The following is a 22,613-nucleotide window of genomic DNA, read 5'->3' as shown; positions in this document are numbered from 1 at the left end:
TTAACATTTTCATTTTAAATTTGCATTTCTCTTCTTCCTGTTTTTATAGAATGCGTTTAGTTTTTATTGGTGCGGGTGCACCGGCGAAATGTTAAATCATAATGTTTGTTTACTTGGCTGAGATATTGTCTTTACTATTGCATTTCATGCACGCTGTATAATTTTATATTTCTTTTGATCCTCTCACATATTGGGGATTTGTTTGCTCAGATGTAATCTAACAAAGAATCTTATTTAAGTATTATGTGCAGCTTCATTGTTTGAACACTCTCTATCGTGATATAAGAAAAAGGTGTTTACACAGTCGGTTTTTTTCTTATTACAATATTAAAATGGTTTAGTGTGGTGTTGTTATTATTAACATAGCGGATGATAGCAATACCTTCTCTCCTTATTTTGTTTATTGTGTGATCTTTATTTGTTTTCTTCTTAAGCAGACCGCTTGCATAGAAATTCCATTTGTAGAGAAAACACTTTCATCCGGAAACATATGTGATTGTCCCGTATACGCACCTATGTTGATTATGATGAAATCCAATTATAAATGTATACCTAAACATCCATACCAGAGACAGAAGGCGATTAGTATATAACGATGTGATGTGCGTGTAGTACTTATTCACGCTTGTCCTTTATGAGCACATTCATATAAGGTCAAACAAATACGTCCTTCAAGCATGGCATCTAACGTTTATTGTCTTATTACACTAATTAGCTCTACAATGGACGTGTAGTTTATCGTTTAAACCATAATATCTGTAAACATTACCGATATTCGTCTGGTTCTATTGTTCACCTTGCTAATTATAGTAACACAATCCAAATATAGATTGTACTCAGTGTGCAGCTCACTGTAATAATACACGCATAACACCCGCGTTCTAAAAAAACTCATTCTTTTTTATTCGGAGTCCGTGTTTATACCCCCACTTTTAGAGGGGAATTAATATACATTTTCGCGCGTAATTTAGATAGTATTGCTGATAAATGATGAAACTTAGCTCAGTGCTTTTGAAACGACCGTCCCAAATCGGTTACATCAACTTGGTTCATGTTTGTGCTTTTGTTATATGCATGCGTAACCACATTTTCATTATTACCCATTTTGACTTACCCATTTTGTTTTGTTTCTAACTGTTTTGTAATTGGTCCTTTGCCATAATTGAAGGACCGCATTGTATAATCAGGTTTCTCACCTGTTGGTGCTTCTTAAGTTAAACTTTCATATTGACCAGTATGTAATCTTGCACGCCTCAATAGTATGGTTCAGATGATTTAGAAATAACCGGAGCTATGGTCTTTAAAAAAAACACCACACGTTTTAACTTATGTCGCGTGTAACTCAAAATGATTTGCTAGCATTTTAGAACTTTACAATACTATAAACAAGCTTGTGAACATGATCAACTTAGTATTTTAGTTACTTTACTTTTAGTTTACTTTACATCAGCGGAGTTTTTAGGCAAAAGTAGAATACGTGAGGCATCCGTACATATGTCTAATAAAGAATTTGTTAGACCTTTGTCAAATAAAAACTTAATTAAAACATCAAAGCGACAAATCCGTATTTTTTTAAAAAGAAGTCCAATACCACTTGTTAAAATTATTATTCTCATTGTTTTTCTTTGCTGACTTGTTAACAAAGTCTGATTTTTTTCTTAAACATGAATTATTAAATGTTCCATGATATGTGAGTTACTGTTAACATGGACGTGCGACGAAGGCAGCGATGCATTTAGGTTCGTAAAGTCCACTCGGTTAAAGTGATATTATGGACATCTAGCAGTTTATAGGTGTCTATCGCAACGGTTGTTTATTTTTGTTGTTTTCACTTCATATACACTTATATTTGTTAATGCAGCATCAACATACTAAAACAATATCCCGGAAAGAGAAAAATAATGCATTTGAATATCAACCGTACTTTCGTTTGACAACTGGTCATGCATGTACGATGTAAACCTTAATTTAGTTTTAGTGCAGATTCGTTCATACGACACAAAGACACAGTTTTGTTTTACAGATCATTTCGGCTTAGAGAACTGGTTGAGGCACGTTAGAATATCGAATATAAAATATATTTTTATAAACAACTGGAAGCAAGATGAGTTGCAGATAATTGGTCAGTGACCACATTTTAACTAACTCTTTTGACCGGTTAATTCTTTTCAGCTCAATTCAACAGTGAAAAATGTCCATATCACTTTAATTTGAAAAGGTAATGATGTTAAGAACATGTCCAATAGTATAAGGGCAACATGAATGAAAACTATACGACAAGAGTATTAAGAATTGTTTTATTATGTATTTCTTGTAAATAAAAAATTTACATTGCTTTTATAAGTAATCATTTTATCTGCGTTTAATACGTGTGTGGTTCAATATAGCACCGCATAATAAATATTAATATACCCATAAATAACTTAACACACCAACCTGAATAGGTGCAATAACAATCAATAATAAAACATTGAACATATATATATATATATATATATATATATATATATATATATATATATATATATATATATATATATATATTCACACATATGGCCAGTTACGGGGTCTCTGATTTAGAAATAGGTTATGGGGTTCCCACTTTAAATACATGTATCTCCATACCCTTTTTTATCCGATATAAACACGAATTAAGGTATATAGGGGTACCTACTATATTATTGTATATAAATACGTCATTTATTTAACGTCTTATACAAGGAAATATATAGCGAACTTATTTGCGAGGTATATACAATTTCAATTTCAGACGTGATTGTGGTTTTCGATTTAAGACCTTATTGTGAGATTTGATTGCATTACCTCCCCTACACCCCCCTCATAGTAATTAAAGGAGCCTAGAATGCGGGGTTGTATATAGACCCCGTTTTTTATATTGACCTCGTAAGTACAGTCTGAAAACTACCGAGACCGCGTAACTGGCACTATATATTGGTATATATATATATATATATATATATATATATATATATATATATATATACTGATAAGTAAGGCTTGCTTCGTGCGAAGCAGTTGTCATGACTTTGAATTGAACATTTATGCAATTAGTGAATGTTATAAAAAAGTTTTAAGATCCTACATGTTTGTCTACAAACGAACAGTGCACATATAAAAATGACAACAATATACGAACGATTACATAAAGTTGTGTTTCTTTTTCACATAGCACAATGCTAAAAACCTTGCCGTGATTTGCACGAAATATCTAGGTTTGTTTCTGACCTACGTTATCAAAAAGAGTCATTTTTTTAATTGTGGATTCGCCGTGTATCATCTTTTCGACGAACTCACGCGTCGTCTGAGAATAGATTTACTCGGTGTCGAAGGTTTATGGTCGACTTCCGGTTTGCAGTCATTTGATTGCGTCATAGAAATTGTCACAAACACGTCATCATCATTCGTGTCCGCTTCACAATCCGTCTGCAGTGACAACTCTCTCATTATAGCCTGGAAGGCATCGGAGCCGTACGGAAGTGCATCCGGAACCTCAACCTCAAAAACGAACTCTTCGTTCACGCTCCGGAAACGGACGATTCGAGTACCATTTCCGCCGGACTTGCTGGCTTTTCGGATAGCACTTTTAAGCTTTAAATCCATTTTGTCTTTGCTCGATTGCCGTTTAAAAGCGGCCGATTTCGCGGTCCGAGTGGACATCTTTTCACTCCGCGTCTTGCTTGCTGACCGCTGCATGGTACTCGTATATATACGGTGGTGATTGTTCCCTTTGATTACTTCTACACAAGCTCGTTTATAATAACAAAACTGAAACAAATTCAGACAAGTGCTGAGTTCCTACGTTTCCTGATTTTTCTTGCAAGTATTTTTTAACTTTCGCTGTTCTTTTTATACCCAAAATTGTCCTTCTCCTTTATTTGATCAGTAATTTCAAAATCATTCATTACAAAAATGTTGTTCTTATCACGTCCCTAAGTGTCATACAAAATTATTTGCTTAAGCTGACATCTTATAATATACGATTCCACTGACGTAGACAGGCAGTCTGACATTGTCTATTGGACATTTAATCTTCAATATTGATTCAGCACTCAATTGTTCGGGTACAAAAGCAATAATTGTTCGGCAACTTCTTGCGAAGTCTTACTCAAACAGAGGTGCAAAGTTCAGGATGATTGCGTGCCTTTAACAAATACAATTAATCCATACCTATATTTGAATAGAGCCATTCGTACTATATTTCACAAATATGATATAAATCTTATATCACATGGTTGTGTAAAGATCGCGCAAAATAAGTTAAGTTTGGAACGATTACGTATAACCATATTTTTCATACTTTGTAAACCGTTTTATGGAACTAAAATGAAAATATATTGAATTATGACAATACTTAACTTCTGTTATAGCATTGGATTTCACTGATTACATAGAGTACGTGTTGTAGATGGGTTAAAGCGCCAGATAGCTTCATTACTAAGCTTGAATAATAATTAGTATGCAACGATCTTAACGAAATGGTGTATTTTAAAAGGATGTATTTCAATTGATAAACGTAAACTGCCTTTATTTTTTAAATAATGTGTGTGCGTTGTGCTGTTTTGTCATGTAACAAAATGATTATTTCTAATATATTGTATTTTTTTTTATAGATCTCGTTGTTTAAGAGAGAAAATAATGTAAAGTGTAAACCTGTTTAATAAAGTCCGATTGAATTAGATTGACTGTTTATTTAAACGCCATCGGATCAGTTTTCTGGGTAGAACCAGTACTGGGTGTCTATAAGGAGATCTAATGAGTCGCGTTCTGAGAAAACGGGGCTTAATGTATGTGCGTAAAGTGTCATCCCATATTAGCCTGTGCAGTCCGCACAGGCTAATCAGGGACGACACTTTCCGCCTAAATTGGATTTTTGCTTAGAAAAGACTTCATTTAAACGAAACCTGTCATAAAAACGGAAAGATTCGTCCCTGATTAGCCTGTGCGGACTGCACAGGCTAATATGGGATGACACTTAACGCACATGCATTATACCCAGTTTTCTCAGAACACAACTCTCATTAACGTTTCCACAATGGAGATCGTGTCCGTTCCGTTTAATTCCCGATTGCGAATTAGTTTGTGAATGCAAATAGAGACACAACTGTTGGTCGTTGGTCTCTTGATATTTTTCGGCTTTTTCAAGAATCTTTGAATAATTTTTATTAATTGATAGTTTAAGGTAAAAAAACCTTTCATATATAAATAATAACCTCTTTGAAAATAAACAACAAACGATGAATGTTTTGACACCCATTTTATTTGAAGTATGCAAAGCCGAAAAATATCAAGAGGGTCCGCTATATACGCTGTCTCGTCATAAAATTAACACCCTGTCTGTGTTATAAACAAGAGCTGTAATCGTTAATTTATTAATCTTCAATAATAATAAGCTTAATTGATATGTTTCTAGAACAAAATATTTTAATTTATTCCATAAAAAAATATAATAATTATGTCAAAGGAAATTAAATGGCCGGTATCTAAACAAAAGCATACTGGTAAGCGCCAAGACCGTATCATCAGTTCGGTGCGTTAAGACCCCGCAATATTTTCTTCCGTCTTCATTCCTTACTTACTTTCATTTTTAAACCATTTTTTTTCTATCGTATCCATAATTCTATTCTCCTCAGCAAGATGTAATTTTTAAAACTGAACACCAAATATAAACGGTACAAATCGGTATAAAGTACGAACATGGCGACCTAGATTCTAAAACTCCAAACGTCCGGAGCGTTATGACCGCGCGCTACTTTCGTACAAATTCATTCCTTATTTACTTTCATTTTTAAAACCTTTTTTCTATCGTATACAGAATTCTATTCTCCTAAGCAAGATGCAGTTTTAAAAACTGAACTCCAAATATAAACGCTACAAATCTGTATAAAGTACGACCATGTTTACCGTAAATATTGATTCTAAAACGGTATGATATTTGCAAAAGTTAAAGTTATAACTCGCCGGGCTGCCCAAATTAGCAGTAAAACTTCATATATACTTATATATCTGAAAACTACGAATCGTAGGCTTTCTAATGATATATAATTTGTCAAAAGCGGCCGAGAACTAAAAGTAAAATTAGAAAAAAGACGTTAGTGGGTACATCAAAATGTATAACCTCGGCGCTTCGATGTACGCTAATCGATAGCTACTGGTCACGTGACAAAGTATCGACAAGGTTAAACGCGCGGGGGTAAAACATAAACTGTTTATTTCTCGTGTTTAACTCGCTATAAATCCATTAATAAAAACGGAAATATACTAATAGTTATATTTTTTGAAAGAGGACTTAATAAGCAACAAGATAACGTATAAACCAATAAAATCGGATGATTAGTTTTTGCATAAAATTGAATTTACTACAGTAACGGTCAAATACTCGATTCAACTCCTGTCAATATAGCTCGATTGGTCATTGTCGTCTCGGGTACTACTTACATGTACCCCGGGAACTCTAAAGTATACTTACATGTACCCCGGGTACGGTAAATATACTTAATCGTACCCGGCCGATATTAGACTGTACCCAAGTATTTCAGCCCCAAATCCGATGTCGTAAAACGCGCTACCGATTATCTTAAATAAAACTTCTCTTTTCAAAAAATCTGCATCAACATGCTTTTTGAGTATGACTTTCGATAAGTGCGGGTCTGATAAGTGGGTTGTGACGAAACGGATCGCGACCGGTAGGTCAATGCCACGTTTATAATTAAACAGTGCTCCAGCCTCCAGCTAGGCCTAAATTGAAGGGCGCCCTGCCCTCCCGAACCTCCACCCTGCCCCCCCCCCGTGCCCTTAATTTTTTTTTACATATGATCCTTAATTAATCTCTTATTACATTGTAATTAATGTATACCTCAATGTACACATTATATTTGAATGGTTTAATAATAATGGGAAGATATTTTCTAACATTTATTAATAACATATAAATTAACATGCAACAGGAAGCATTCCAGAAACGCCCGCGCGCTCGAAAGTGCCCTTTTGACAAAATACAGGCGCGTCGAGAGTGCCCTTTTGACAAAAAGCCCCCTGGCCTTTTTAAATCCTAGCTGGAGCACTGTATAATATTTATATATATTTTACGCTTACATGTATACATGTAATGAACTACTAATGGGGCATGCATTTCAATCTTAATAAAAGTATAAATGTACCGATGTGAATGTGAGGGTCGTCGCGCATGCATGATTATTGCAAAGGAAATTCACTAAAAGATTAATCGAGATTAGGCCGCCGCCCGTAAAATAAGGGCCTTTGGATGACTGTACTGTTGGCCGTCCGATACCTTGACGATAATATATGTATCCCGAAAAAACACCTTTTTGGAAAAACACACTAATCTGCAGGTACAAATAGAGCTGACCCATTTATAATCCTTTCTAAGTCACACACCGTATGAATCGTTATTATTTAAAGTAAGCTATCTTTGTTTAATTGGTTGATATAACGGACCAGCGCTGTTTGTGCCGGGGTGATTAGTGGGGTTTTCTAAACTCTTGCTTTTCATCAGTCTATTGAACATTGCTCAGCGCCTTTCGTTGCATAATTTGTCGCCACGATCTTATTCGAAATTGGACGATGTTTTAACAGTATAAAACCTGCGTCCGATCAAGTAAAAAAATACCCTCGACGATCTGACGGTGAGCGGCCAAACTAAAAAATATATATCACTATGTGTGTGTTAACGTTTAAAGGATTCGTTAAACTTCGACTGGTGCCATCCAAATATCATTCAGCGATTCTTTTTATATAATTATTATAGGTTATATACGCTTTCAAGCCTAGGGTTAGATCATAGGACAACAGTTAATGCAGATTTAAAATCACAAAATATGTAAAGTATTCTTTTTTTAATCATACATTAACAGTTCGACACACTGCTTCAGTTGTGTGAATAAGCTGATAATTGCTGTATTAAAAACAATTGACAGTGCCCATCTTTGCACCACTACTTTATTTTTTATTTGAGCTAGTGGGACGTTACACCTTCCTGAGATGTGATCAGGTGGTTTATCAAGGTGTGAAACTTGATCGGGTTGATCAATGGTTGTTGGGATATTGAAATAAATGGATGTGCAGTTCGCCTGATTAGGTAAATATAAATGTCTATTACATGTACTTATTACTTATTTGCGTATGCTTTGCAATTGTGACAGTGCTTGTAAGTGCGATTAGTGTTAAAAAGTTTCGTTGAGGAAAATGAAAATAATACACATGTATCACGTAAAACGAAAAAGAACGAACAAATATTTTGTTGACTAAAACACCGCTAAAAGTATTGAAAACAAGGAGTATATTAACGAATTTAAGCAGAACATAAAAACACATTTATATGTTTGTTGTTTTCCACATGAAAGCGATAGCCATTTAACAATGCACTTGTGCGCCCAAAAGTGTATGAATACTTTTACGGAATCCACTCATTTTGAATTTTCAAAACTGACAGTTTTTATCCTAAATAAAAGATTGTCGCGCTGCAACTAATTTGGAAAAATTAAATCACATTGTGATTTGGAACCCTTTAAAACTTTAATCAATAGTATTCGACAAAACATATTGGCGACATGTCCTTTGTCTGTATTTAATATACGTAAATGGGTGTCATCTCTAACATCTTTTTCGAACAGCTGTCCGTTTATTTGGATACAGGCAGTAACTCGCTTTGGGATCGGATACACCATGACCAACTGCTGGAGATCACAGTAAAAAGACCGAAGTATGGATCGTCGAAATGTCATCTCTGCCACTGCTGTAAATACAAAGATAAGTGATAATATATCTTTTTGAAATTGACGTTAGGCAGGTGTGATTAAAGAGACTATTGTGATGTGCGATTGTCGTTGAGTTCCTATGGAAAGCAGTACTGCTGTTGGTACGCAGAAAGACAACACTGTCCATTCGACTTGATTTGTAGAGCTAGGACGTTTTAATGTTGTTGACGCTCTGTCTGTGTCTGTCTGCTAAAACTCTGGCAAGGCTCCTCAGTTTTTACTGCGAGGGACACACTTTTTTGCCCGCTAGCGTAAACACTGACGCGGGTCGACGGTGCTGGTACAGCGAGTCCGAGTCGTCCGAGTCAGCGTAAGCATTGTTAAAACGCCTTAATAATTAGCTCTAAAAAGCAAGTCTACTCGATAGCGTTTACGTTCTGTTTTCAACAGCGTTACGGTTAACTAAAGGCAGTAACTAAGGTCTTACATAATCTTATCCCTTTTTTCAATGCAGCTGTTTAACGTAAACTCTGACATTTTCTTGCAAAAGGACGTATTCTAATTTACCTACCGGTATATATGCTAATACGTGTTTATTTTATTTATCGGTTATCGCCCCTTATCGTTGGTTAAAATGATACTTAAGTGTATATTTTCAATAAAGTAGTGTTTAATTTATTTTTATTTCAGTTACTAGTTCGTGTCAGATGGGACTCTTTCACGATCCGGTTCCACTGCTGGAGAAGGATGGGGCAGCGTTTTCGGATGCCATGAAGATTCTTCAATTTAGTCGCTGGTGGTGGTGCTGGTGGTGATGATGGTGGTGGTGATGGTTGTGATGGTGGTGGTGATGATGGTGGTGTTGATGGTGGTGGTGATATTTGAGGTGATTGTGGTGATGGTGGTGGTGGTTTGGTGACGGTGGTTGTGATGGTGATGCTGATGGTGGTGGTCGTGGTTATAATGATGTTGATGGTGGTAGCGATGGTGGTACAGGTTGTGGAAATGATGATGTTGCTGGTGTTGGTGATGATGCTGGTGGTGAAGGTGGTTGTGAAGGTGATGGTTGTGGTGGTGATGATGGTTTTTGTAATGATCAACGCGGGAGATCAGTCTCCACAAGGTCGCATCCGGGGGATAACTTTTGATTATCCGAAAGGGTTCCTAAGAAAAGTCATACCCACTCGCCGTGGATATAGCGCACAATACATGTAAGCTAAATAGGCTGTACGTACGTTCCTCCCCCCCCCCCCTGACGCCGACCCTCATTTAAATCCAGGGAAGAAACTATGTCAGCCCGACAAGCGTCCGCCAGGAGATCAGCGTGCACAAGTCGCTTCCAGGGGATAACTCTTATTTGTCCGAAACGGGCCCTTAAAGGTGCATAACCTCTCGCCGTATATATAGCGCATACTACGCTTAATAAGCTGTATGTACGTCCCCCTGAAGCCCAACCTAAATAAAACCCTGGGTCGAAACTAGGTCAGCCCGACAGGCAGTCAGCGCGCACTAGGTCACTTCCGGTTATAACTCTTGTGTGTCCGAAAGGGGCCCTTCATATAGCGCATAATATGCTAAATAGGCTGTTAATACGCCCCCTGACACCGACCCTAATTAAAAAACGGGCCGAAATAAGGTCAGCCCGATAGGCAGCTGACCGGAGATCTGCCTTCACTAGGTCGATTACGGGGGAAAACTCTTGTTTGTCCGAAAAAGACACTTAAAGATGCATACCCACTCGTCGTCGATATATCGCATAATACGCTAAATAGGCTGTATGTACGTCAACCTGACGACGACCCTTATTTAAAACCCGAGCCGAAACTAGGTCAGCCCGACACGCGCCGACGGGAGATATGCTTGAAATAGGTCGCTACCGGGGGATAACTCTCGTGTGTTTTCGAAGGGGCCCTTAAAAGTGCATACCCACTCGCTTTGTATAAAGCGCATAATACAATAAATAGGCTGCATGAACGTCCCTCTGACGCTGACCCTAATTAAGCCCCCGAGCCGAAAGTAAGTCAGTCCGACAGGCAACCGACGGGAGATCAGCGCGAACTAGGTCGATTCCGGGGGATAACTATTGTTTGTCCGAAAGGGGCCCTTAAAGGTACATACCCACTCGTCGTGGATATATCGAATACTACGCTTAATAGGCTGTATCAACGTGTCCCTGACGCCGACCCTAATTAAAACCCCGCGCCGAAACTAGGTCAGCCGGACACGCAGCCGACGGGAAATATGCTTGCAATAGGTCGCTGCCGGGGGATAAATCTTGTTTGTTCAAAGAGGGCCCTTAAATGTGCATACCAACTCGTCGTCGATATATCGCATACAAGTAATACGCTAAATAGGCTTAATGTACGTCCCTCTGATGCCGACCATAATTAAAACTCCGAGCCGAAAGTAGGCAATCATGACAGGCAGCCGCCGGGAGATCAACGTGCACTAGGTCGCGTCCTCTTGTTTTTCCGAAAGGGGCCCTTAAAGTTGCATATCGACTTGCCGTAGATATCGCGTATACTACGCTTAATAGGCTGGATGAACGTCCTCCTGACGACAACCCTAACAAAAACCGTGGGCCGAAACTAGGTCAGCCGAAGGTAGATCAGCGTGCGCTATGTCACTTCCTTGGGATAACTCTTGTTTGTTCGAAAGGGGCAATGTTCATACAAACTGGTTGTGTAAATAATGCAAATGGCTTGCTAAATAGGCTTAAATTTAATAATATTATGAATGGTTCAACCTATTCAATAAGATTGCTAAAAAGCTAAATAGACTGCATGGATTGAATAGGTTTCTAAATAGCCTAAATAGGATGTTTGTTTCAACCTATTTAATACACTTGTTGAAAGGCTTCTTAGTTAATATGCTTGATATGCTAAATATGATGTATTTTATAACAGACATGTACTAAACTTGCTAACTTCGCTTAATAGGCGAAAAATACTGGTACATATGCTTTTAGGATTTATTTTTTTCAAAATATATACCAAACCTCCCAAATAAGATGAAATAGGATGAAAAGAATATACTAAATAGGCTAAGTATCATGTATTTTTCAACCTATGTACTGAACGTGTTAAATAGGCTAATATTGGTGCTAAAAAGACTAAATAGGATGCTTGTTTCAACCTATTTAATACACTTATTGAAAGGCTTCTTAATATGCTTGATATGCTAAATAGGATGTATTTAATAACAGACATGCACTAAACTTGCTAAGTTCGCTTAATAGGCGAAAAATACTGGTACATATGCTTTTAGGATTTATTTTTTCAAAATATGTACCAAACCTCCCAAATAGGCTGAAAAGAATATACTAAATATGCTCAGTATCATGTATTTTCCAACCTATGTACTTAACGTGTTAAATAGGCTAAATAGGCTAAAAAGGGTGCTAAAAAGATTAAATAGGATCCCAGCAAATACATAGAGAATACTAGGTTAGCGTTGAATACAGAGAAGTTTATGTTGCGAGGCTTAGAACGCCGGAAGCGCGAGCCTTGGCGAGCGCTTTCGGTGTTCGAGCCGAGCAACATAAACTTCTCTGTATTCAACGCTAATCCTAGTATTCTATTTATCCCATTTGATTTTTTCAACGTGACATTTAACATAAATAGATCTAATAACCTTAACAATAATTTTAATTCAGTCATAAAAGCGCTTAAAATCTAACAAATGTAACCATGCGTAGTGATATACATGTATTTGTTCTGGTACGCAAAATAGTCTTTAAAAAATTCACACACAAACTGTAAAACAAGTAAAAATATCACCATGTGCCTACATTCAATTTTACGCAGTATGCGAATTTTAACACATTACGACCGCGAAAAGAAGATTTTACTTTACTATAATTCATTTTATTTTCGAAAGAAAATGATCAAAATCCAATATGGCGGCGATTGCTCCTGACAAAATGCTGTCGATGTCAACATACATGTACACCATCGAAGACCTAGTTCTGGCTACCATAACTTTAAATGTCGCTTTTTATGATTTTTGACTGGCGCGACTTTGTACAGGTCTGTCAATGCTGAATAAACTGTACGCTGAAGTTTCTTTAGCTATCGAAGACCTTGACAATTTTGACGAGTAAACAGACAATCGCAGCGACTGACACTTTATTTGACAAAATATACAGGGCAATACGTTTTCCGACTTCGAACGACGAATTTAAGGACACGCAGAACGTGTTTTTATAGAATGTTGTGGGTATGCCGTGTGTGATCCGATGCATCAATGGCGCCCATGTTAAAATCATTTCCCCGAGAACAGGGAACGACAAAAGTACAAACAAAAATCAAAACACGTAAGAACTAGTATCTTACCTTTAATTATCCTTTAAAATCCATCTAATAATCCATTTAACTCAATAATTGACGATTTTGCATCTAGGGTCTTTAATAATTATTTTAGCATAGTTAAATAAAGACCCTTATGCCATTCTATCACTTTATTCAAATGAGTTTATGAACGCGATAAACTTTCTTCTTCGTCACACGCTACGTCATGTACTCTACATTACTGCTGTTCCAGTGAACCGGAGCAGTTTATCTAATAATAGCCGTTGGTAAACTCGGTTGCATTTGCAGATTTCTGCATACAAACATAATTATGTTTAAACTTGCACAATGTTTTATTTATCTATGGTAAGTGCCCTTATTGTACGAGAAAATAATTTAATATATAAATACACAAAGAATGGAAAACATTCCAGTACACAACAGATAAATGAGTAGAAAATACCCGTGTACAAAATGGGACGTTCCCAATTCCAGTGTAGTGCTATTTTTACCATCTTATACTTTACACAGCTCTATGCCTAACGTGAAATAGGAAAGCAAAAGTATAGCAGATTATTCATGAACTGTGCGATATGTGTATGGCTTGTTGTACATTCTTAATATTTAAGTTAAATGTCAAAAGTATATGCTTTGGTTATAAACAATGCACATTACACGAAATAAGGAAAATGTGATAAATTGACAATTCAGATATGTCGACATACAGTACATGTAGAAAACATGTGAAATAAGTCGCGTTTATAATAAATCGTCAAAAAATGGGGAAAATGACGCAATAAGTATGTCATTTTATGACGCCATCAATCAGCTGATTCATTATACGGATGGCGAAAAATTATGTCATATGACTAGATTAAAAGGTTGAAAGTCGTATAATTTTGAAGCTTAAGTTTTGTCGACTTTGTTTCTTATGAAAAATCATTCAGTGGTAAAGTAAATATAAATAAAAAATACAAAACAAAAATCGTGTAATTTTATATTTTATTTCAACATTTCTTTTGGTGAATATGTCATATATATATTTTTTTCTGCAAAATATGCACATTTTCTTTTAATGGGTGACCTTATAATTCGATCAATAAACCAAATAAAACAATATCGACCTAATTTTAGCGTATATCGCATGACGTCATTTAAAAAGTAGTCCGTGCACGCGACAGGTATATTCCACAGTGTTGAATACAAGCAAGTATATTCCACAACGTGTTATACCGTCAATGTCGCGATGAAAATGGGATAAATGACGTTAAATAGACGTTGAAAAGACGTTGTACCATGACGTTGAATGACCGTTGAATTTTGGTTGTAAATGAAAGTTTTTTTAGACGTCATTTTATGACGTTGATTCAATGTCATGTTACAACCAAAATTCAACCATTTTTCGACCAAAATCCAACCATCTACAACCACTTTGCAACCAAACTTCAACCACTTTGCACCCAAAATTCAACCACTTTGCAACGTTAAAATGTATGGTTCGCTTAACGTTCCCGAAACGTTGCGGAATAACGTTATAATTTAACCTAAAACGAACCTAAATCTAATTTTCATATTGAGGTTGAAAACCAACACATCTTTATTCTTGTATACACAAGTTTATTGCTTGAACATACAAATATATGAAACCGAATTTCCTAACATACATGGTAGCTGAAATAATTCGCGTTCAATTAAATCTGAGTCTGCCAAGAGTCTGCCAAAGCAAAAATCATCAAAAGACTCTATGGCGGCAATTTATATTGACTAGCATACATGGTAAAATAATCAAGCCTTACAACATCTTTAAATTTAATAATGTATTTTATGACTGTATCAATTCATAACTAAATTTGAAATTAACCTACACGATCAATATTTTAATCATGTCATGCCCAACAAACGTTTTATATAAACTACATTTTACATAATAATATATTTCAATTTTAGATTTTAATAAAATTAATAACTGAGTTTAAGATAAAATTTTGAATTGTATTTATTTTTCAATTAACGTTGAATTCGGTTTATCGGTGTTCAAAATAACGGTGTTTTGGATAAAATAGATAAGCTATTTTCTGTCTGTTCGTCTGATTTTTGTGTCACGCGTAACTCGAAAAATTATCGCTACTAGAGCGACACAACTAAAAGAAATACACGTATTCTCATTAATTTGAACTTGCACATACTTTTGTTTAAAGTGATATTATGGGAATCTAACAGTTTATAGGTGTCTATCGCAACCGTTGTTTATTTTTCGTGTTTTCACTTCATATACACTTATATTTGTTAATGCAGCATCAACATACTAAAACAATATCCCGAAAAAAGAAAAAAATTAACGAACAATCTAACCGCGCAAGAAAAATATTACACGCTACATAAGATCACAAATAAAACGTGATAAAATAACAATAGAAAGGATTAAAATAACACCTGTATTTGGCGTTTACTTTTTATTTATAATAGTTACAGATTGCATTAGGCGACACTACCGATAAAGAAATATACAACGTCTTATCGTATGTTTGAAGTCCACTATCAACCGCAAAGCATATCGACCTGAGCTTCAAGGCAAATTAAAAGTAGGTCCTGATTTTCAGTTAAATTTATTTCCAAATGTCAAGTCAATATTTGTTACTTGCCCTAGCACACACGCGCTATCTCGGCTGAAATGGAAATCGAAGTTAAAGGTTGGATTTATTGGTTGTCTTCAGTTTAATTTATCGGCAAATAAAGCACGAGATATCCCCGCTTACAACTTCTTTAACATGAGCAACTTCAAAAGGTTTCATTACATGATAGCGATACTAACGGTGTACTTCAGGATTTGGGTATTGTTGTTCGAATAATGGAAGCATTGAGACGTAAATATTTCGTTGCGGGGTTAATGTGATGCATTTTTCAACTGACAAAATACAAATACATTTTATTGTTAAACATATTCTTTGACAAACAAACAAACTTATGTTTATGTTGTATTTTAATAACACATTAAAATTGCATAACGATATTATCATTTTGTTGACAAATATATAACACGCGGCTTGAAATCCAGAACAGAAAGCGATAGATACTTGGATTATTATATAAAAAATACAGACTTAAACATCCGTGCCAATCAGCGCACGATACAAACCAAATATAATTGGGATTACACAATTTCAGTGAAATCAGTTATGCAATAGTGTTAAATACTTCAAGATTAACCATACATGAAAGGACGGCCGTCAAATCTTTTCCAATTATAGATTATTATTACAGTTTTCAGTAAAAAAACTCAAAGGGTTTAGATGCTACGGTTTGCAAACAGTCAAAACAGAAAATGCAAAACGTATAAGTGTACATGAGCGGATTTTGTCGTTTTCTTGAAATTTCTTTTTTCGGGTTTTAGCGAGTGAATAAATATTAATTCTCCAATCAAATAATTTCTTCAACGGCATTTAGAATAATCACGGGGGAAAGAATAACTTTAAAGTACATCTGCACATTATCATTCTTTCAGCAAACAAACTATAATGCATCGCGCTTTTTTCAAACATTTGAACAGAAGATATATTTAATATTTATGCAAATGTTTGTTTCAGTTCAGGGGCTTCTGTCAGTGTAAGAATATCACAGGCGTCAGAACGTGCTTTGTTTTCGGCGCGGTAATTTTAAAGAGTAAGTGAACGGGAAAACAAGTCGCAGTAAGTGGCGACACATCGTCAAGAGATTGAAAAACAAGACTTCATTTTTTTTTGTTATAATGACTAAACAGAAACAACGAATGTTCATTGTTTAATATGTATGTCATACAAAAATTCATGTGTTGTCTGTAGAATCGTTGCGTCGTCTATACGGTTGTCGATTTTAGTATTTGGATAGTTATCTTTCATTTGGATATCTACAGTGCAGATTGATATAAAGTTCGCTAACAGACCCCAAAAAGTTATCGTGAAGCTTTTTAACAGACATCACCGACTGAAGGTGCGTAGTCGGATTGCAGCTCTAGTACGGTTGACATGTCGAATCGACGCATGCGCATTGAGAGCCACATCCGTGTCATTGTGACCCCGCCGAGCAGCCCTGGTCAGAAACCTCGAAGGAAACAGTTGCAAAGTACCAAGCCGCAATGTAAGATTATAAGTTCTCATTTATTATAAAGTATTAAAGATAACGTGAACAGTGAGAATTTTAGATATGAATGAAAACGTTCACAACATCTTAAAGGTAGATGGATAATAACAGTAGAGCAAAAGTTCAAAAGAAGTTTAGCGGATAATCAACAAAATAAGAGTTGCATTAACGCGTATTTTTTGTTTGTACAGTAGGAAATTCATGCATCAATACAAGACACAATCCCCACCATGCCGTGCAAATTTGTTAACACTAAACATGTTGTGTTCTGTTTACTTTGCTCGAAGTAGTTTTAAGTACATAACATCTGAGTAGGCTAATAAGTTAAACTACATACACAGAATCTAGTTGAAAACGGAACAACGAATGTTTCTTTTAAGTAAAGATAATGGATACAAAATATAGTATTTGCTAATTTTGAATTGTAAAATAATTCATTTTACGAATGTTCTAAATCTTAATGTAGTTAGCAGCTTATTGGCATCAGTCTGGAAATGCTGTATTATAGGCATACATGTAAACGTATTATAGTGGGCGACGCATAATTATTTTCAGGAGTCAATTATGACAAAAATATTAGTTTTATACTTTCTTGTCATTTAAATAAAGCAATGTTACGAGACATTGGTTAAAGGGACCGACAACCAAGAATGAAGAAGACAGAAAAGTTCTAATATACCGTACTTTTTTACAATTATTAGTTTATATCGATTAAAATATCACGACTGGTTTATTATATTACTTGAAAAAAGTTCATATTTTCAGTATATTCGGTAATAAAATTTGGCGATGTGAAATCGAAAGTACATCGCGAAAAAAGGTGACATAACGATGTACACACTATAAAAAACGCAAGTAGATTGATCATTTTATATATAAAATATATACAATTCACTACGCATGCACACTTTGCTTTCCTGGGTTTAGCACGTGACGATGATGATCAATCTACTTGCGTAATTGATAGTTAACTGGAAGTTACCTGGTACACATACCCAGTAAAATTTCATTATCGAATATATGAAAAAATAAAAACTTAACAACTTTTTTCAAGAAATGTAATATACCAGTCGTGATGTTTTAATCAATAAAAACAAATAATTGTAAAAAAAACGGTATTTTAGAACAATTATTTTTCGTCATTCGTGGTTTACGGTCTCTTTAAGTTGACCGAAACATTTAGAATTCAAATCGCGTTAAAAAGTTATGAAAAGTAATGATCTTTTTATGGCATACCTATTTGTTCTTACTGTTATCCCACCTGCCAACTCCATATGCAAATGATCTGTTTGGTACTATATTACAGCCAGGCAATTGAGTCCCGGCTTTACTCGGAAATCACCCGGCGTCAAGGAGCGACCTCGATCCGGATCGCACTGCCTGCAGGTATTATATGATGAGTAAAACTGTAGGTATTTCCCAACATTGTGAAATATACTAAAATTTCAAGTCATCATACAGCCAATATGGCGAGGATACGTGTCAATTTGGGGCTCGATATAAACTGTTTAAGCCATCCGTCCTGATACGAAACAATGAGATTAAATTGACACACATCAGTATGCATGAGGACAACAACGAACTGTTTATTGAAAGATTTGGACAAAGAACAGTCTTGTTACTAAAATAAATGATAAATGATAAATGCGCTATTGATATGAAAACTATATTTTGTTATTTTGTGATCGGTTTGGGGATGGTTTTCAACGCTGGAAACGAGTATTACTGTTTAAATATCATAAGACGAGCGAACGTTATGATAGTTTGAAACATACTTATTTAAGCTCGATCATATCGAACGCTATTGGCTGATAAAGACATTTGGGAGAAACAGCACTTAATGTCGTTGGTGATATTCTAAGAACGCTCCTTGAGAGTGGTCGTCTGGGTCACAAGCGGAAATCATTACACCCTTAAATCAACGCGAGCATCCTGTTAGAACACATGTTCACGAGTTCAGGCAACTATAACTCGTACAGTTGTAAATGACGTAAGTTACAGCCCCGTAAGCTTATACTACAGTTGCTGCTGTATTCGCTTTTATTCTTCGTTCATAAGATATTAACTTCCGCTTAAACGTTTTAAACAGAAAAAAATCAGGCCAAATAATGTCACAGTGTTTGCTTTCCAATAAAGCGCTTGAACAAAATTGATAACATACCGCTCGATATTGAATTGTCAGGTGCCGTTAAGTTAAAGGGACCTTTTTATAGCATTCCCGATTAATATATAAACATATTAAAAACCAATATACTTCCTCTTTTCAAGAATATATGTAAACAGAAAATATGATGTGAATGAAACCATAAAGAACAAACTTTGAAAAAGTATATGCAATTTCTTGCTTTTTCGATACGTGTCTTCAGTAAGATAAAAATAATCATTTTTCAATTAAGACTACAGTACGTTAATAAATAGTGTGCACGTTTGCCTTGTGAACATTTCATGTTAAAGGGCCTTTTCACGTTTTGGTAAATTGACAAAATTAAAAGAAGTTGTTTCAGAATCGCAAATTTTCATTTTAGTTATAATATTTGTGAGGAAACATTAAATACTGAACATTTACCATGCTCTAAAATAGCCATTATATGCATCTTTTGACGATTTAAAAACCTGAAAATTATAAAGCGTTGCAACGCGAAACGATTTAATAATTTGGAGAGTTCTGCTGTTGTCGTTATATTTTGTAAAACTACGAGTATTGCTTATATAAGGTATAAAATACATCTTTCATTGTATGAGCTCGGATTGCCGAGTGGTCTAAGTGGTAGACTTTTACTCCAGGGGTCAGTGGTTCGAGTCCTGTTGAGGGTTACTTTTTTGTTTTTTTGAAATTTTATTTTTATTTTTTAATGGATCTTTTTAGATCCAATGTTTACATTTATCAATATGAAGCATTTAATGAAAACTTCAAAACATGCCAAAATCTGTGAAAAGGCCCCTTTAAAAGATTGTTCAACTACTTCTCATTTTCTCGTAGACGTCGAAATTCATTAGATACATTTTTTTTGCCATAAACAAAAGCATAGTACTGAACATTTAAAAAGCCTATGTTATAAAGACCTATATATTAGATACAATTAACACTTCACCGATAATCGTTTTTAAAAATATAGTACGGCACTGGCGCGATGTACCCTATTACGACCTGATAACGCTCTTTATATTAAATAACCACGATTTATTAGCATTGTTCCGCAAATTTTATGAAAACTTACATCCAAGAGCAAACGTAAATGAAAGATAATCTGTAAGCATACAGACGAAAGCCGCTGTCATAATGATTAATAAATGGGGCGTGCATGTTTAATACAAGTACCCTTCATACCCTCCATAAATAAAGAACTTAATAATTGAAGATACACAAACATAAATCATTGATAACTTGAGTTTGCGTTCACTTAAAATAAGATTGCATGTTGATAATTTTTTTCTTTTCTTCGCGTGTTTTAGTTTAATTGTTAAATCGCCAAAATTATTGTTTTCAGATCTTTAAAATGTTCAAATTAAAAACTATGACAGGAAATGAGGAAAGTTCCGTTAACGGCGAAGAAGAAGGGAAATTGTGCTCTTATAATCCTTACACAATTTAATGTTTTAAACCTACTTGTATTTAAGAAGAAAAAAAAAGTCACCATTAATTTCTGCTGTGTTCCACTGTCTGTAGTCTTTTCTTTATATAATTATATGACAATCACTGGCCATGATCGCCAGCAGAATCTTTTTTTAAGAATGGTTAACATTTTATTTCATAGCGCTATAGAAATGAGGAATTGGCAGAAAAATATAAACCAGCAAAAACATTAAACAAATTATAAAAAAAAATACTCTTAAAGCTATTTTTAATAATGTAGGCTACAAAACACTAGACGATACACACTATTTAAAACTAATTATTCATTTAAGCGACTTAAGTCTCCAATTAAAAGAAACGTGCATATATTTATTTTCAAATTTCAGACGTTGTGTGGGGTTTTGGCACTGAACACAATAAATTTAAATCTTGTTAAAATATACTACTGTCCAACATTATTGTTTGTACATTTTAAGGTTCCAGGGGCGATAAACGTCAGAGGGAGAGCCGATAGCAAGAACGACAACACCGATGACAACACGTTGCCTAACAGAAGCAGGAGTTACTCCCCTTTCGACGAACGGAAACAAATACCCTGTGGATCACCTACTTTCGAGCGCGTTCTACGCGACATGCTGTTAGAATCGACTTCTCGTGGTGGATTTAATAACAATGATACAAACAAAGATGATGATACAGACTTGCAGCAATTAAGTTTTAAAGTCGGACATGTGTCTTTTAGATGACACAGAAGTTATTACAGTTTGTATCTCGGTAAACCATATACATGCAAAATTCTTTGAACGTCTTAGCATTAATTTGTTTTTATGCGCTCTTTGATCTTCATTGTTCGACAATCAAAACTGTCCAATCCATTGAACAAATGTGTTATTCACTCATATGTTCAAACTCTTTATAGATGATACTAGCAAATATGACTAACGAGGTATTTCTGAATGCAGTTCTTATAATACTTTGATATTTCTTCCAGAAGTATTGATCTTCCCCTTCTTGAAGTATGGACTACTTCGGGTCTAGAAAATAATCACATGTTTATTGTTCCTGTATTCTTCTTTTATTTCATTATTTTGTTTAACGACATTAAACACAGATTGTTTTATGATCTTTGGCTATCCCGATTATAAATCCCTTGCGTGTGCGGGCGCGCGCATAAATGGTAAGACTAGTAAATATTGCAAAATTGCATTTTTTTTACATAACATTATTAATATTTTGTAAGTATAATCATACTAGCGTAGTTAACTACTCTATATGTCTTTATGTATATATTTATGCAGATTGATTATGAAAGTTAATGAATACATATGTCATTGAATATGAAACTCTTTATTGTAGTATTGTTTCCTCATTTTCATTATCAGAAGCAGCATCATTATTACCATCATCATCATATAATTCTTTAGCGCCATCCTGATCGGAAATCACGAAAACCATCATAGTCAACAATGTCGTCGCGACCTCGACGTTCTTCAACAAGAGTGTAATCATCAATATTATATATCGTTACTATAACTAGTTACAAAATGACGTCACGAGCGGTTATTCGTAACTACAGAAGTCATCAAAATCATACATTTAGTTAACTTCCCGCTTACCAAAATAACAACTGAAATCCAATGCTTACCACAATTCAATTATAACGTTATGCAACTCTGTATTCCATACTTCCATCCCTTAATCTTAACTTATTGTGAATTTCACTATTTTTTTCCATTTATTTATTTATTTGCCAATATGCATTGTACAGTTAAATACAAACATCGCTGGAATAATAATAAATTGAATAACGGTACAATAAATCATGTTACAATAATGTATGCCAATTCTATAAAAATACAACACAAAAGTAGTAATAATTATTAAGGTAAATTAGTATTA

The 22,613-nt window shown here is 35.0% G+C and overlaps 1 protein-coding gene across 1 annotated transcript; it reads left to right on the top strand.

The window, feature by feature from the left end:
• Positions 1-16,990: 16,990 nt before the first annotated feature.
• On the top strand, positions 16,991-22,057 carry LOC127862542 (uncharacterized). Its single transcript, XM_052401708.1, has 3 exons — positions 16,991-17,137; positions 18,447-18,526; positions 21,191-22,057. The coding sequence occupies exons 1-3, from the start codon at positions 17,026-17,028 to the stop codon at positions 21,458-21,460; spliced, it is 462 nt and encodes a 153-aa protein (XP_052257668.1). The 5' UTR covers positions 16,991-17,025; the 3' UTR covers positions 21,461-22,057.
• The last annotated feature ends 556 nt before the right edge of the window (positions 22,058-22,613 follow it).

Source organism: Dreissena polymorpha, chromosome 16 (genome assembly GCF_020536995.1).
Source record: "Dreissena polymorpha isolate Duluth1 chromosome 16, UMN_Dpol_1.0, whole genome shotgun sequence".
Classification (NCBI taxonomy): domain Eukaryota; kingdom Metazoa; phylum Mollusca; class Bivalvia; order Myida; family Dreissenidae; genus Dreissena; species Dreissena polymorpha.
This window is presented reverse-complemented; position numbering and strand designations above follow the sequence as displayed.

Coding starts and splice junctions, on each gene's coding strand:
- LOC127862542 (XM_052401708.1), top strand. CDS start 17,026: ATGTCGAATCGACGCATGCGCATTGAGAGCCACATCCGTGTCATTGTG. Junction 17,138..18,446: donor GCAAAGTACCAAGCCGCAAT/GTAAGATTATAA, acceptor ACTATATTACAG/CCAGGCAATTGAGTCCCGGC. Junction 18,527..21,190: donor CCGGATCGCACTGCCTGCAG/GTATTATATGAT, acceptor GTACATTTTAAG/GTTCCAGGGGCGATAAACGT.